This window comes from Equus quagga, chromosome 19, assembly GCF_021613505.1.
Source record: "Equus quagga isolate Etosha38 chromosome 19, UCLA_HA_Equagga_1.0, whole genome shotgun sequence".
Taxonomy (NCBI): Eukaryota; Metazoa; Chordata; class Mammalia; order Perissodactyla; family Equidae; genus Equus; species Equus quagga.
Genome location: NC_060285.1, coordinates 9,837,813 through 9,850,933, shown reverse-complemented (window position 1 = coordinate 9,850,933; position 13,121 = coordinate 9,837,813). Strand labels below are relative to the sequence as shown.

The 13,121-nt window shown below is 60.3% G+C and overlaps 1 protein-coding gene across 1 annotated transcript in view; it reads left to right on the top strand.

Moving 5' to 3' along the window:
• Positions 1–2,970: 2,970 nt before the first annotated feature.
• The window catches only part of CACNA1I (calcium voltage-gated channel subunit alpha1 I), a 103,573-nt gene continuing 93,422 nt past the window's right edge, over positions 2,971–13,121 (top strand). Inside the window, exon 1 of the mRNA XM_046646699.1 lies at positions 2,971–3,206. Within this exon, the coding sequence (XP_046502655.1) occupies positions 2,971–3,206 (236 nt within the window). The remainder of the gene's footprint in view (positions 3,207–13,121) is intronic.

Sequence of the window (13,121 nt, the reverse complement as noted above, 5' to 3'; positions counted from 1 at the left end):
ACTCCCAGGAGCTTCCAGCCATTGGCACATAGGGAACTGAGGACAGGAGCTGGGCTACAGACGCAGGACAGAGGGAAGTGAGAAGGGGGAGCAGGTCAGAGGGTGGAGGCTGTGTGGGCTCTGGGGAGGGGGTTGGGGGCGGTTGCCTTGGCCATCGTGGTCTCTAGGAGCCCCACAGTGAGCGGGGAGAGGTGTGAGGACAAAAGACAACCACAGAGTGTGACAGCTTTAAACAGGGCTGAGTGAGGCACAAAGTGAATGGGTACCAAGTGGACAGAGCCAAGAGTGAGGGGCTGAGTGGTCCTGTGCATTCCAGCCATGGCCACTCTTTCCACCTGCGTGGCTGTAGGGGGTTGGGGCTGGGTGGGGCGGGTGGCATGGAGCAGACACAAGGCCAGGCTTTCCTGCCTCTAAAATATATCTCAACCCCCCACTTCTTTCCTCTTCCACCGGCATCCTGGGCCAGGCCAACCCATCCTTCCGGCCTCCTTCTGGCCTCCCTGCTCCACCCCTGCCTCTCCACCTGCTCTCCCTTCAGCCTCAGAGAGATGGCTTACAAACACAGACCGGAGCACACCATCCCTGCATTAAACCCTCTCGTGGCTTCCTCTTGCACTTGGAGTAAAATGCAGGCTCCTCCCGCGGGCTCACAACGTACCCTGCCAAAGCCTCTCCCTTCCTCCCGCTCCCCGCCCCAGGCTCAGTCACACTGCTCGCTTCTGTTCCTTAAACGCACCCAGCTCCTTCCAGCCTCCCAGTCTCTGCACATGCTGTTCCTTCTACGTGGCATGCCCTTCCCACAGATCCTCCATGGCAGATGCCTCCTGATTCTGATTGTTTTTATCTTAAATGTCTCTTTCATTAGAGGGGGAAGGGTGGCTTCTCCCCATTCCCACCTTTCTCCCTTGTTTATTTACTTCCCTGCTCTTTTTATTCCACAGACATTTATTGGGCACTTAGTCCGTTCCAGGCGCTGTTCCAGGCGCTGGGGGATAGAACAGGGAACGACACGGACCACAGTTCCTGCTCTCTTCCAGCCTTCAGGTCAGGAGGACAGATGCTAAATCATAAAAGATAGGAATACATAAATTATACAGTATGTTTGGTGACGATAAGGGCTGTGGAAACGCAGAGAGAGAAATTAATGGACTCGTGTATCTCCCCCTTGCTGGAGTGTTGGTTGAATAGGGCTGGCGCCCAGCCTGGCTGGTCCACCAACAGAGCCCCAGAGCTGGCCCAGTGCCTGTGCATAGTAGGTACTCGGGAAATATGCGTTGGATGAATTAATGAACTGTCAGGGCCTGGACACACAGGGCCTGGGCGATGGGTGAGAGAGTGTTCCAGGAGAGGGGATGGAGTGAGCAGAAGCCTGGAGCAGGCCGCTGGTGCTCTCGGCTCCGAGGGGGTCCTGTTTGGCGGGAACGAGGGGCCAGTGGAGAGAGTGGTGGGCTCTGAGGCTGGCACTGCGGTGGACAGACCTGGAGCCCCCTCGGCGAGGGCGTGTTTCAGCCCAGCGGTTGACACATGGCGCGCCGAGGTGCCTGGGAGCTTATGTAAGGCCCACGGCTGTTTTTCCGGAACCAAGAGCAAAGGCCCGAGCTCAGGAGAAACTGCCTCCCTGACCAGCCGGGCGGAGTGGCGGGAGGTGCCAACTCCCGCCTGTTGCCCCCGGAAGCCAGAGAAATGTCCAAACGCATCAGCTCTGGGCGGCTCAGCTGACAGCTCAGCAGCTGCGTGGCAGCAGGGCGAGTGCCAGGGACTCAGGCCTCGTCCCCAGCTCCCACTGCCCAGCCTGGCCCCGCAGGGTTCCAGGGCCCGGGAGACCCCAGGAGATGAGGATTCAGGGCTGGGTGGCCTCTTGGATGCACTGGGAAGGCGGCCAGCCTTGAGGAGGGGCTGTTATCCTGCCCTACCATTGGCCGGCCGTAGGAGGGGCTAGCGAGGCCACAGGCAGTCTGCACTGAGTCTGGACGGCCGGGCTGGGATCCCGGCTTCTCAGCACGCCCTAGTTTTGTACTTGGCACGCTGCTCCCTTCTCTGGGCCTCAGTTTCTCCATCTGCTAAATGTGTATAATACCCCTCCTGGGGTTGTCGTGAGCACCAGACAAGACCAGGATGTGGAAGTCAGGACCGGCTACAGGACTTGCGGGGCCCAGAGCAAAATGAAAACGTGGGGCCCCGGATCAAAAATTATTAAGAATTTCAAGTTGGTGACAGCAGAGCATTAAACCAAGTGTAGGGCCCTTCTGAGCCTGGGGCTCTCGGTGGGTGCACAGGTCACATGCCCAGGAAGCCGGTCCTGATGGAGTTCTGTCTCTGCAGTTACCTGGCTGTTTGTCTGTCCTGTTGCTTCTGGGCCTCCGTTTCTCCATCAGGGCCCAGGTCCTTGGGTTCTCAGATTTATGAAGCAGTGGGTTGGGGGTCCCTGGGCTCAACTACGGGTCTTAGCTCAGGCATCACTTCCTCAGGGAAGCCTGCCCTGATTTCCTCCTGGCTTGCCCAGGTCCCCTGGTATCTGGTCCCATAGTACCCCAACCCCCCCAACCTCTCCTGTGTAACACGCGCATCATCCTGGCAATAATGTGTCTTTACAGTAACTTTCCCTTTTTTCTTGCATGTTTTCTTTACCTTTGATGAAGCAATAAATACACAACTCTAGTCTCATAAAAAAACTAATAACAACTACTTTCTAAGGAGGTTTTATTCTCCCCGCTTTTCATCGCCTCAAACTCCACAAGGTTGACCAGACGTGCCCCAGGACCACCCACTTAGAAGTGGATTCTGAACGGGTGCAGCTGGGCCCTCAGCTCTTTCCTAATCCTCGTGGCCAGAGTCAGAGTGAGGGGCCTGCCGGGCCTGAGGCTGGGCTGTCCCCTTGTGGGGGGAAGTGGGTTGGGGAGCAGGTGCCCGGCCTGCTGCCATGCGCCCCCTTTCTTTCTCCCCCAGGGCTCCCCGCTCAGCGCCGGCGACATGGCTGAGAGCTCCTCGCCGCCCTCCTCCTCTGCCGCAGCGGCAGCCCCGGCTGAGCCGGGAGTCACGGAGCAGCCAGGGCCCCAGAGCCCGCCTCCCTCCCCTCCAGGCCTGGAGGAGCCTCTGGATGGAGCTGACCAGGATGTCCCTCACCCGGATCTGGCACCCGTGGCCTTCTTCTGCCTGCGACAGACCACCAGCCCCCGGAACTGGTGCATCAAGATGGTGTGTAACCCATATCCTTTGTGCCGCCTGGGCTGTCGGGCACGTGCCCGGGGCCACACTGTGCCCAAGGGAGCCTGCCTGCCCCCCTGCCTCTGAGGCCTGGGCTGAGTGGTGGTGAGTGAGCTCCGGGGGTGGGTCTGGGGAGATGTCGGGGCATGGAGGTCGAGGTGTCCTGCTGATGCAGATGTTCTGGAAGTCGCTGATGCCTGTGGGGGTCAGTCCAGTGGCCAGCTGGCTCAGAAGGCCCTCAGGTGTGAGCCCCAGGTCTGAGCGAGGACTGGGGATGCGGAGTTAAGCCCGTGGCCCAGCTCCTGGTGACTGAGCCATTTGATGGACGGTGACCACAGGGGCCATGAGAGCCTGACGGGAGCCTGAGGGTGTGGACCCGAAGGTGGCTGGTCCCCACATGCGAGGCGAGGCTGCCTGCTCCTCCTTCTCTCTGTCATGCCCCCGTCTGGGGCCAAAGGCAGCAGCAAGCAGCTTCCACCTGCCATTTCTAGTCTGCTCACGTCACCCCTGCTTAAGATGCTTTGTTTCCCATTGCCCGGGAAGAGCGGAGCGAAGTCCTAACCCAGCCCCCCAGGCCCTGCCTCGCTTCCCAGTACTCTGCTGCCTCTGCCTTTCCAAGCCTCAGGGCCTTCTCACATGCTCTTCCCTTTGAAATGCTTTTCCCTTCCCTCTTCACGTTGTAGCCTTCAAATCACTGCTTAAGCGTCACCTCCTCAGGGCAGCCTCCGAGATTCCCCCTCAGCCTCTCCGTTAGTTGTCACTATCTAGTTGTGGGGTTCTGAATCTAACATTTGCCACCTCCAGGGGTGCTGTCAGGTGACCCGGACACAGATGGAACCTGTCTTGTTCACTGCTGGACGCCAGCAGCCAGCGCAGTGCCTGGCACACAGCAGACGCCCCTTCAGTGTCTGCTGGGTGCACGGAGGCGATGTCTGAGCCGTGTCTGTGGCGATGAGGGGTGTTGGGTGGAGAGGGCAGCGGGCAGAGGAGCAGGGCCTACAGGAGGGAGGACTGGAGGGCAGTTGGGTGTGGTTGGGGTGGGAGAGGGAGGGGCGAGGCTGGAGGGACTGGGGGGATCTCGCAGGGCCTTGTAGGCGGGTGAGGAGCTGGCCTGTGTTCTCAGGGCAGCGGGGACCTGGTGAGGTTGACCCGGGGGCGTGTTGTGGAGAGATCTGTGTTTCAGAAGGACCCCTGAGCTGTGACGTGGGAAGGGGTCGCTGGGGTGAGCCGGTGGCCGGGGGCTGGTGAAGAGGCGGCTTTGGGACCCAGCTGGGGTGGCCTCTGGATTTTGGGGCCCACTAAGCAGAATAGCATCCCTGCCAGTGCCCAAGGCCCTACAGCATAGGGCCTAAGCCCGGCCATGGACACCTGGGATGGCCAGAGCAGGCTGGGGTGGCGAGGCTGGCCCCCGGAGAGGCTGGGGCTGCAGTCCTGCTGGCATCCCCACTGTGCAGGGGGCTGAAATGACGATGGCCCCGGATCCCCATGACCCGGGGAAACTAGGTGGTCTCTGCTGAGGCGGGTGGCATGCAGAGCCGGGGCCCTAGCTGGGTGGGGACCGAAAGCCCTGACGCTCTGTCTGTGGGATGGCTCAGGCATGGCGAGAGGGTCTGCTGAGTCAGTCAGTTCACCCAGCGCTCACTGACATCTGCCCTAGCATCACGGAGGACAGAGGAGCAGAGCTGGTCTGCCCTGAGGAGCTCCGGGGGGTGCGGCACACAGGCACCACCCATGGGTGCAGTTTTAGTACAAAATGCTGGGGAAACCTTAGGGGCCTTCAGTGTGGGAACTGGGGGGCAGCCAGGCCAGAGAAGGGGGCACTGCGGAAGCTTGGGCTTTTGAAAGTGAGAAAGGCTAGCTAGGGGACTAGGGAGACCATGGAACCATGTCGCAGAGACCTTGCCTGGGTGGGACAAGGGTTGATTCTGGCTTTGCCACTTGGGTGCTGTGTGACCTTGGGAAAGTCACTTCACCTCTCTGAGCCTCATGTGGTCTAGATAGTCAGTACTGCTCTGGGCTGGAGACAGAGGTCACCTCACCCTCTGACAGGCTCTGGCAGGTCTGGCTGGGCTGGAGCAGCGCAAAGCCAGCCCTCATGTCACGGAGAAGCCTGAGTGTCGCGCCGGTCTGAGCCCTGTCTGCCGTCAACTAGGTGTGTGGCTTTGGGCAATCCCCTCTCTGGGCCTCAGTGCCTCACCTGTGAAGGAGGAGCGGAGGAGATGCTCCCTTCCAGCCCTTCCACACTTGCCCACACCCTGACCTCAGGCACACTGGGCCTGATGACTGAGCAGCCCACAGACGCCCTTCCATGCTGCCACATTTCTGGCCTTTTGGGCGAACAGAGTCCCTGGGGTCCTCTGCCCTTTGTCCCCATCACCCCTCTGGCCTCCACCTTCATGGCGTGTGAGAGCCTGGGGTTGGGGGCAACGGTGGGGCTGGCTCAGGATGGGAGGAAGAGGTCTGGATCCTGGGCAGAGCTGGGCCTGGTCCTCGCCTGTCTGGGGAGAGCCCTTGGCTGGAGTGTGCAGAAGCCACTTACGGGAGGGGGTGGGGCTAAATTCAGCCGCCTCTCTCAGGAGGGACTGCCCAACGCTGGGAGCGGCTCAGAGCAATCGTGCTCCCCAGGCCCCATGGCCAGAGGCTGCCGAGGCTGGGCTGAGGGCTGGAGGCGACTCAGGCCTCAGCCCGAGCTGGCTGCCTGACTGCTGGGCTGCCTTCTAGAACCGAGATCTGATGACTGTAGCGTGAGCAGCTTCAAAGGCATCAGCTTCTGGGGCTTTCAGATTCCAAATTTATGTGATTGAGTCTAAGGGTTCAAAGTTCAGATTCACAGCTCAGAGACACGAAAATTCCAAGCTTCTGTGATTCATAGACTGTCAAGTTCTGTGTTTCAAAGAGGACATGGTCTGAGTTTGGTGGCTGTGCTGTGTGTTTGGGAGGTGGAGGACCCGGGATGCTGGGTCCTGGGATGCTGCGCTGGGATGCTGGGTCCCGGGATGCTGGGTCCTGGGATGCTGGGTCCTGGGATGCTGGGTCCTGGGATGCTGCAGCGGAATGCTGGGTCCCGGGATGCTGGGTCCCGGGATGCTGGGTCCTGGGATGGTGTGGTGCTAAGATGACATAGCCTGAGTCGGGTCAGCGGGAGGGGCCAAGGCAGGTTGCTGCCAACACAGGCCGTGGGTGACTCTGGTGTCTCCAGGGGCCCCTGGAGCGGAGGCTTGACTGTGGGGCACTCCGGCTGGGCTTTAGGGGCTTGGGGAGTGTGTGTGGGTGTCTTTGAGCAGGTGCTGAGGGCGCTACGATTCTTCCCTGGCCAGAAACTGCCCTCGCTCCCATCCTCTCTGGGGGGCAGCCCAGGGAGCGGGCAGCGCTCACCCAGTGCTCCTCAGCGGGAGCCTGTTGGCGTGTTGGATGTGACAGTATTCTGTGGTCCAGGCTGTCGTGTACATTACAGGGTGTTTGGTGTCCCTGGTCATTAAATATGGGTAGTTAGTGTCCCTCAAACAGTGTGACGACCATAAATGACCCTTTACGTTTCCAGACTCTGCAGGATTCTTCTCCTCTTCAAGAACCCAAAGGAATGGCGGCCGTGTGTGCATCACGGTGGGCTCGTGGGAGCAGCTGTGGTGCCCCACGGCCCCAGAGGGGGCAGGGCCGGGCCATGGGGGAGGGTCTGGTTTGGAGGGGCCCTGGCTCGGAGCCAGCTACCCTTTGAGGTCGGTGCTTCCTGACTCAGCTCCTCTCCTAGCCCAGATCTAGGCCCTGAGTCACTGCCTGAGTCACTGAAGAGGCTGCTGGGACCCTCCCTGAGCCCAGAGCCGGGGCGGGAAAGGTCCGCTCCCCCAAATGTCAGACCACTCTCTGTCTCTCCTGGGCCTTGAGCCTGCGCTGTCAGCGGGGTGTCAGCCGGGAGGTCTCTGGGTCTGAAATATCAGGGGATCGGTTGTGCTGTTTGACTCACGTGGTGTGTGGCACGTGGAAAGGGCTGGGGAAATGAGTCAGACAGGCCCAGGGGCTGGTTCTGCCTCTTGTTTGCTGTGTGATCATGGGCCAGTTTCTTAAACATACTGAGCCCCGGTTTCCCCGCCTGTCAGGTGGGGGTGGCAATTCTCCCTCCCCAGGCTTGCGCTGGAGCCCAAAGCAGTGCAGAAGGCACATGTGAGAAGGGAGCTCTGTAGGCTAGAAAAACCGCCGCCCAGGCGGTCATCACTCTCATTACCTGTGCCCAGAAGGTGCAGGCGGCCCTCATGTGGGGCCGAGTAAACACTCTGCTCGTGATAGATTCAATAAGATGTTGGGCATCACGTCTTCAGATAGAGCCTAATGCCTTCAGAGGACATTGGTTCCAAGGAAAATCAGATTCAATCTCTGTTATTTAGATAAATTTGTGCCAGTTATGCTGCGGGTGGCCATGCCCTCACCTGTGCAGACATTACTAATCAATCATGGCATCCTCCAGCAGGGCACCCCTGGCAGCATGACAGATCAGCTGGAAAGCTGTTTTCCACCCAGATTGGACATGGAGAGCCTTTCTCAGCAGCATAACTGGCTCATGTGGGAGAGGGGCCAGTGGTGGGCTGTGCTCACTCTGGCTCCGCTCCCTGAGCCTGAGCTTTCTCATCTCTATAATGGGACTATTCAAGATGATTAGAGATGATTCCAGTAAAGCACCTGTGAGGTGCTCAGGGATGATAATAATGAGCCAGCACTTACTGTGCTGATGGCTTTGCCTGCATTATCACTAAGTGCTTGTCGGAAGTTAGGTGCTGTCATAGCCCCATTTTACACGTGAGGAAGGTAAAGCTCAGAGAGGTTGAGTAACTTTTATCTGGTTGCACAGCCAGGATGTGGTAAAGCTGGGATGCAAACCTCGATTTCTCTGAATCGCCAGCCTCAGCTTTTATCCAGGACATGGCTGCCGCCCGCGGAGCCTGGAGAAGCACCTGGTTCTCCGCGTTCCCCCCGCTCCCGGGGCAGGGAGGTTTGCTTCGCAGTTCCCAGTGGCCGGCCAGTCTCCCTGAGTTCCAGCATCTGCATTTGGCAGCCACCTGGCTGTGGCCCACCTGGGACCATCCCCTGGAGGAGTTTGCAGCCCCCTCCCCTCCCGGCTTGCTCCTGGCTGCTGCCTCCCCGGCGCCAGCCAGCGCTTCTGCTGCGGTGCCAGCCAGCCATGCGTGGTGGGAGCCAGTGGGCTGTGAAGGCTGCCTCTCTGCTGGGCAGCGGGGAGGGTGCCAGCCTGGGCTGGGAGGCAGGAGCCGCCAGCCGCCAGTGACCTTGGACGAGTCACTCTCCCGCTCTCCCGCTCTCTCGCCCTCGGCCTCCCTGTCTGCAGGATATGGAGAGTCGGGCACGAGGGCAGGAAGGGCTGCTTGGGGCACCCTCTTGCCTGCCCTCCTGCCCAGGAAGCCACTCAGTGGCGTCTGCGGGATGCCTGGGCTCGGGTTCCTTCTGGGTGGGCTCGTGTGCCCTGTGCCTTTGCGGCTGGGGTCCTGGTCTCTCCTACCCCCCTCCCCCACTTCTGTCTGCTTCTTGTCCCCTGCCTGGCTCGGGGACGCTGCTTACTCTCGCTTTGAAGTCCAGCTGGCCGAGACCCCAGCCTCGCAGGTCCTCTGCCGTAGCCTTGTGGTGCCAAGACTGGGCTCCTTGTCGTGGAGCTCCGTGTGTTTGTCGAGGGGGCAAATGGGCTCTCGTTCAGCCGTCGTTCACTCGCCCATCAGTGAGATGGTCTAGTGAGCCTTTGCTGAGTGTGTGCCGCGTGCCAGGCAGGGCAGAGGACGACTGTGGCCATTTTGTGCAGGGGAGGTTGCCCTGGCTCCCCTGGAGGGACGTCAGCCGGGAGACCATCATGAGTGAGCACCTGTCAGTTGGGGTGAGGAACAGGGGTGGCAGGGTGCTGCGGGGCTGGAGGGGAGGGTCCTCATGGAGGTGTGGCTGCCCTGCGGTTGGTGTTGGCGCGAGAGGACTCAGAGGTGACCCCAGGGACTGTGGCTTGGTTGGCGTGAATGAAGACCTGCTCCAGGTTTCTTGGCTGAGGGGCCTCGGCCTTCGCTGAGCCTCCATTTGCTCATCTGTGAAATGGGGGCCATGGCGACCTCCCGTTGGGAATGTCGGGGGGTCCAGTGAGAATTCCCGGGCAAACTGTTAAGTGCCAAGTGGCACACGGGGGCCGATGGTGGAGCAGCTGGGGCTGTGCCTCAGAGGGGCCTTGGCTCTGACAAGCGTCCTGAAGGCAGACGGGCAACTGGGCCCCGTGTCTGTTGATGGTCTGAGAGGCCTGTGGGCTGGGCAGGGGGCCAGGGAGAGAGGCTGAAGGTGGCCGGCAAGGGTGGGCACGTGCTGGCCCCTGGGGGTGGGAGGGTGAGAAGGCGGGGAGTGAGAGGAGGACCCCTGCAGAGCCCCAGACGTGGTGGGGAGAAATGGGACCTTCGCCTGCAGGAGGACCCCTCTCATCCCCTGGCTGTCCTGCTCCGTTTGGTCCACTGCCCGCCTCTGGGCATGCTGCCGCTCCATCCCGCTGCACCAGACGGGGACTTGGGCCACCGGATAAAGGCCTCTGGGACCCTTCTGAGAGCTCCTGGCTCTCAGGAAGTCCTCCCTTCCTCTAACTTCCATCCCTCCTGTCCTGAGCCTTTCCCTCTGGCTGGGCCACTGGGGACATGGGGGTGGAGTTCTTCCATCTCTTCCTGTCTAAACAGGACCTCACCCCTGCCACCCACCTGCCACTGGGGTTGCCCTGCCTCCCCTCCCCTGCACAGTGGAGAGAGCACCCGGCCAGGAGTCCACAGCTGTGGGTCCCTGTGGTCCCCTCTCCTCTGGATCCACTCTCTCCTCCTGCTCGCCTTCCTCCTCAGGGGTTCCTGGGCACCCCCCCTCCCCCGCATGGGAGCAGTTTGTCTTCTGTCTTGAGTGCTGCGTGCCCAGGAGGAGCCGTTGTCCCCTCCCTTCCCCGCCTGCCTTCTCTCATTTGTTCGCTTATTCTTCCCTCACTCAAACCCTTGAGTGGTGCTCTGTCCCTCCCAGAAGAGTCACTCCTCCAGGGTTCAGGCCTCTGCCACCCACCCTGGCTGTCTTCTGCCACCCTCCTGCCCTGTCCCTTCGTGCACTCTCGTCTGAAGCCCAAGCAGGCTGCTGCTGTCTCCTGATGCCCCCCCACCTCCTCCCAGCCTTTGCCACCCCCGTGATGCCCTCTCCCCGTGGCGTGGCTGTGGCTCCACCTCCCGCCAGCCCCCCAGGCCCCACCTCTCGGCCATCACCTGCAGGAGGTTTTCCTGGATCCCAGCGTTTTCCTCTCTGCACCCCTCAGCCCTGCATCAGTCCTTCCCAGCCTACAAGCTTCCTCGGGCCTCAGGGGCCTATTGGCTGCTCCCTTTATCTCCTGCACCAGCCTGAGGCCCCGGGCGGGCGCTGTGGCTCTCCCTGCACCCTCGGTCTCCGCCCCCAGCACAGGCCTGGCTCGAGGGGCTTGTTCCTCCCTGTCCGGTTCTGAAAGTACTTCCGCCCCTGTGCCGTGACCTCTGGGGGCCTCTCAGCACTCCATGAGGTGGCAGAGCTGGGACTGTGCTAACTCCTTGTTGCACAGCTGGGGAGACCGGGCCCAGGACTCCAGCTCTCAGACCCATGCTACGCCCACCGGCCTGCTCTCGGATGGGAAGGTGTCCCCTCCCCCTCCAGCCCTGGCCTAATGGGAAGGGCCAGAGGAGCAGTGGGTATTGCTGGGAGAAGCAACATATGTCTGGGAAATTGTCCGTTTCCCTCCATCTGCTGTAGAGAAGGTTGTTTTTCTCAGAAGTAAAAGTCAGCATCAGCCTGGGCCCTGGGGATGCTCATGGCGGCCAGAGTGGATGCTGCTGCACTCTCATTGGTCAACAGGGCGGGCCAGGGAGAGCCTGACCCCTAGGGCAACCTCAGGTACTGTCACACGGAGATTTCTGTGTAAAGAGAGCTGCAGGTGCAGAAGCTGCTCCTGACCCAGGCTGGGGCATTGGTGAAGCCTTCTTGGAGGAGGGGGCATTTGGTCTGGGTCTTGATGCATGAGTAGGAGTTTTCCAGGAGGACAGTTGAGGGATGATGTTCCAGGCAGAGGGAATACTGGAGAGAACAGTAAAGAGTTTAGTGTGGCTGGAACACTGTGAGGCAGGGGCTGGACAGCCCTCAGTGGAATGCCAGGTTAGAGCCTGCTCTTGATCTTGTGGGCCGCAGGGAGTCGCTGATGGGTGTCTAGCAGGCCTGGGATGTGGGTAAATTCAGAGGAGTCCCCAGCCTGATAGGGGAGGCAGATGCACACCTGAATCCTACTCCTGTGAAGCAAAATGGGGTAAAGGCTGGGCAGAGGGGCCCTCGGGGGCGCAGAGGATGGAGTAGGCAGCCTGCTCTGACTGGGGATGCCACAGGAGCCTCTGATGAAGGTGGGGACCCCGGAGCCAAGGCAGGAGAGACTTTGAAGGGGGGGTGGGGGAGGAGGATGGCCTGGTCAAGGGCCCGGGTCAAGCCGGGGTCACTGGGATGCTCTAACAGCCTGGAGTGGGGGCTGGGAGAGGAAAGGAGTCGGGGCCGAGGATGGAAGGACATTGGGGTCTAGATTCTGGAAGGCAAAGGAGAAGACTGAGGTGGGGAGGGCGCTTGCTAAGGACCTACTATGTGCTGGGTGGGTTTCATCTTCCTGGCAGCTCTGCCAGCTCTAGAGATTGCCCAGTGGGCAGGCGAGGCCCAGAGAAGCAGGGTGCCTGTCCAGACCGCCCAGCCTGGCGGTGGCCCAGTGGGGCTTGGGCGAGCCCGGGGCCTGTGAGCCTGTGAGCCCTGCCCGGAAGTCTCGTTATGGTTGATATACAGCAGGAGAATTAGAAAGAGGGCTGCTGGCTAATGAAGAGTCAGCCCCCTCCTGGGGCATTTAAAACATGATTGGATTTTCACCCATCCATCCTGCCTGGGCTTCAGCTTCTGTGTCAGAAGCCAACTTTGACCTGCTGCCTCCCTCAGACCACCTCACGATCCCGTTGGGAGACAAACGGCCCCATTTGTTTCCCTCCGAGAGAAATCGATATATCCTTTTAATCAGCCAGAATGTCTTCCTGCTAATCTCTCTCCAGCTCTCCTGTGGGGCTGCATTGCGCATTTCCATCCCTTCCGCCCTGTGGAGCCGTGCTCTGCTCCTCTGGTCTCCCTCTTCTCTCCCCCAGTTTGAATCCTGACACTGGTGCTCATTGCTGTGGGATGCTGAGCAAACAACTTGGCCTCTCTGGGCGACGGTGTCTATCTCTATGAGAAAGCAGGAGGAGAAGGCTTGGCTGGCTCTGAGGTGCTGTACAAACACGAGGGCTTGCGGTTTTGGGCTGCGGGAGAGAGCCAGGCTGGAGGTGGAGAGAGCAGGTGACCAAGGGCTGCACCTGGCTTCTCCCAGAGAGTGGGGTGCGAGGCTCCCAGTCCCTCCCCCATGTCGAGTGAGGAGATGATTGTGGACTCAGTGTTCCCCAAGGTCCGGTCTGAGCTCTGCCCAGTGCAAGCTTGGTGACTTCAGGCAGGTCCCTCCTCCTTTCTGGGTCTCAGTTTCCTCAAACGTGAAATTGTGGGGGAGGTTGGGCTAGCTCAGTGATTTTCAGTTGGGGGCGTTTTTGCCCCGAGGGGACCTTTGGCAACATCTGGAGACAGTTTTGGTTGTCACAGCTTGGGGAAGGTGTGCTACTGGTTTCTAGTGGATAGAAGCTGAATATTCCATGATGCACAGGACAGCTTCCACAACAGAAAAACTCTCCGGCCCTATGTCAGTAGTGACGGGGCTGAGCAAGCCTGGCCTAGGCTGTCCCTGAGAGCTCTTGAAGCTCTGAAAGTGCGGGAACAGTGTGGCCTGGCCTTGCCAGGAGGAGGCCTGAGACTGAGAGTGGGGATCTCTGAAGGAGGAGAGAGGACGGTGCCAAGTTCCA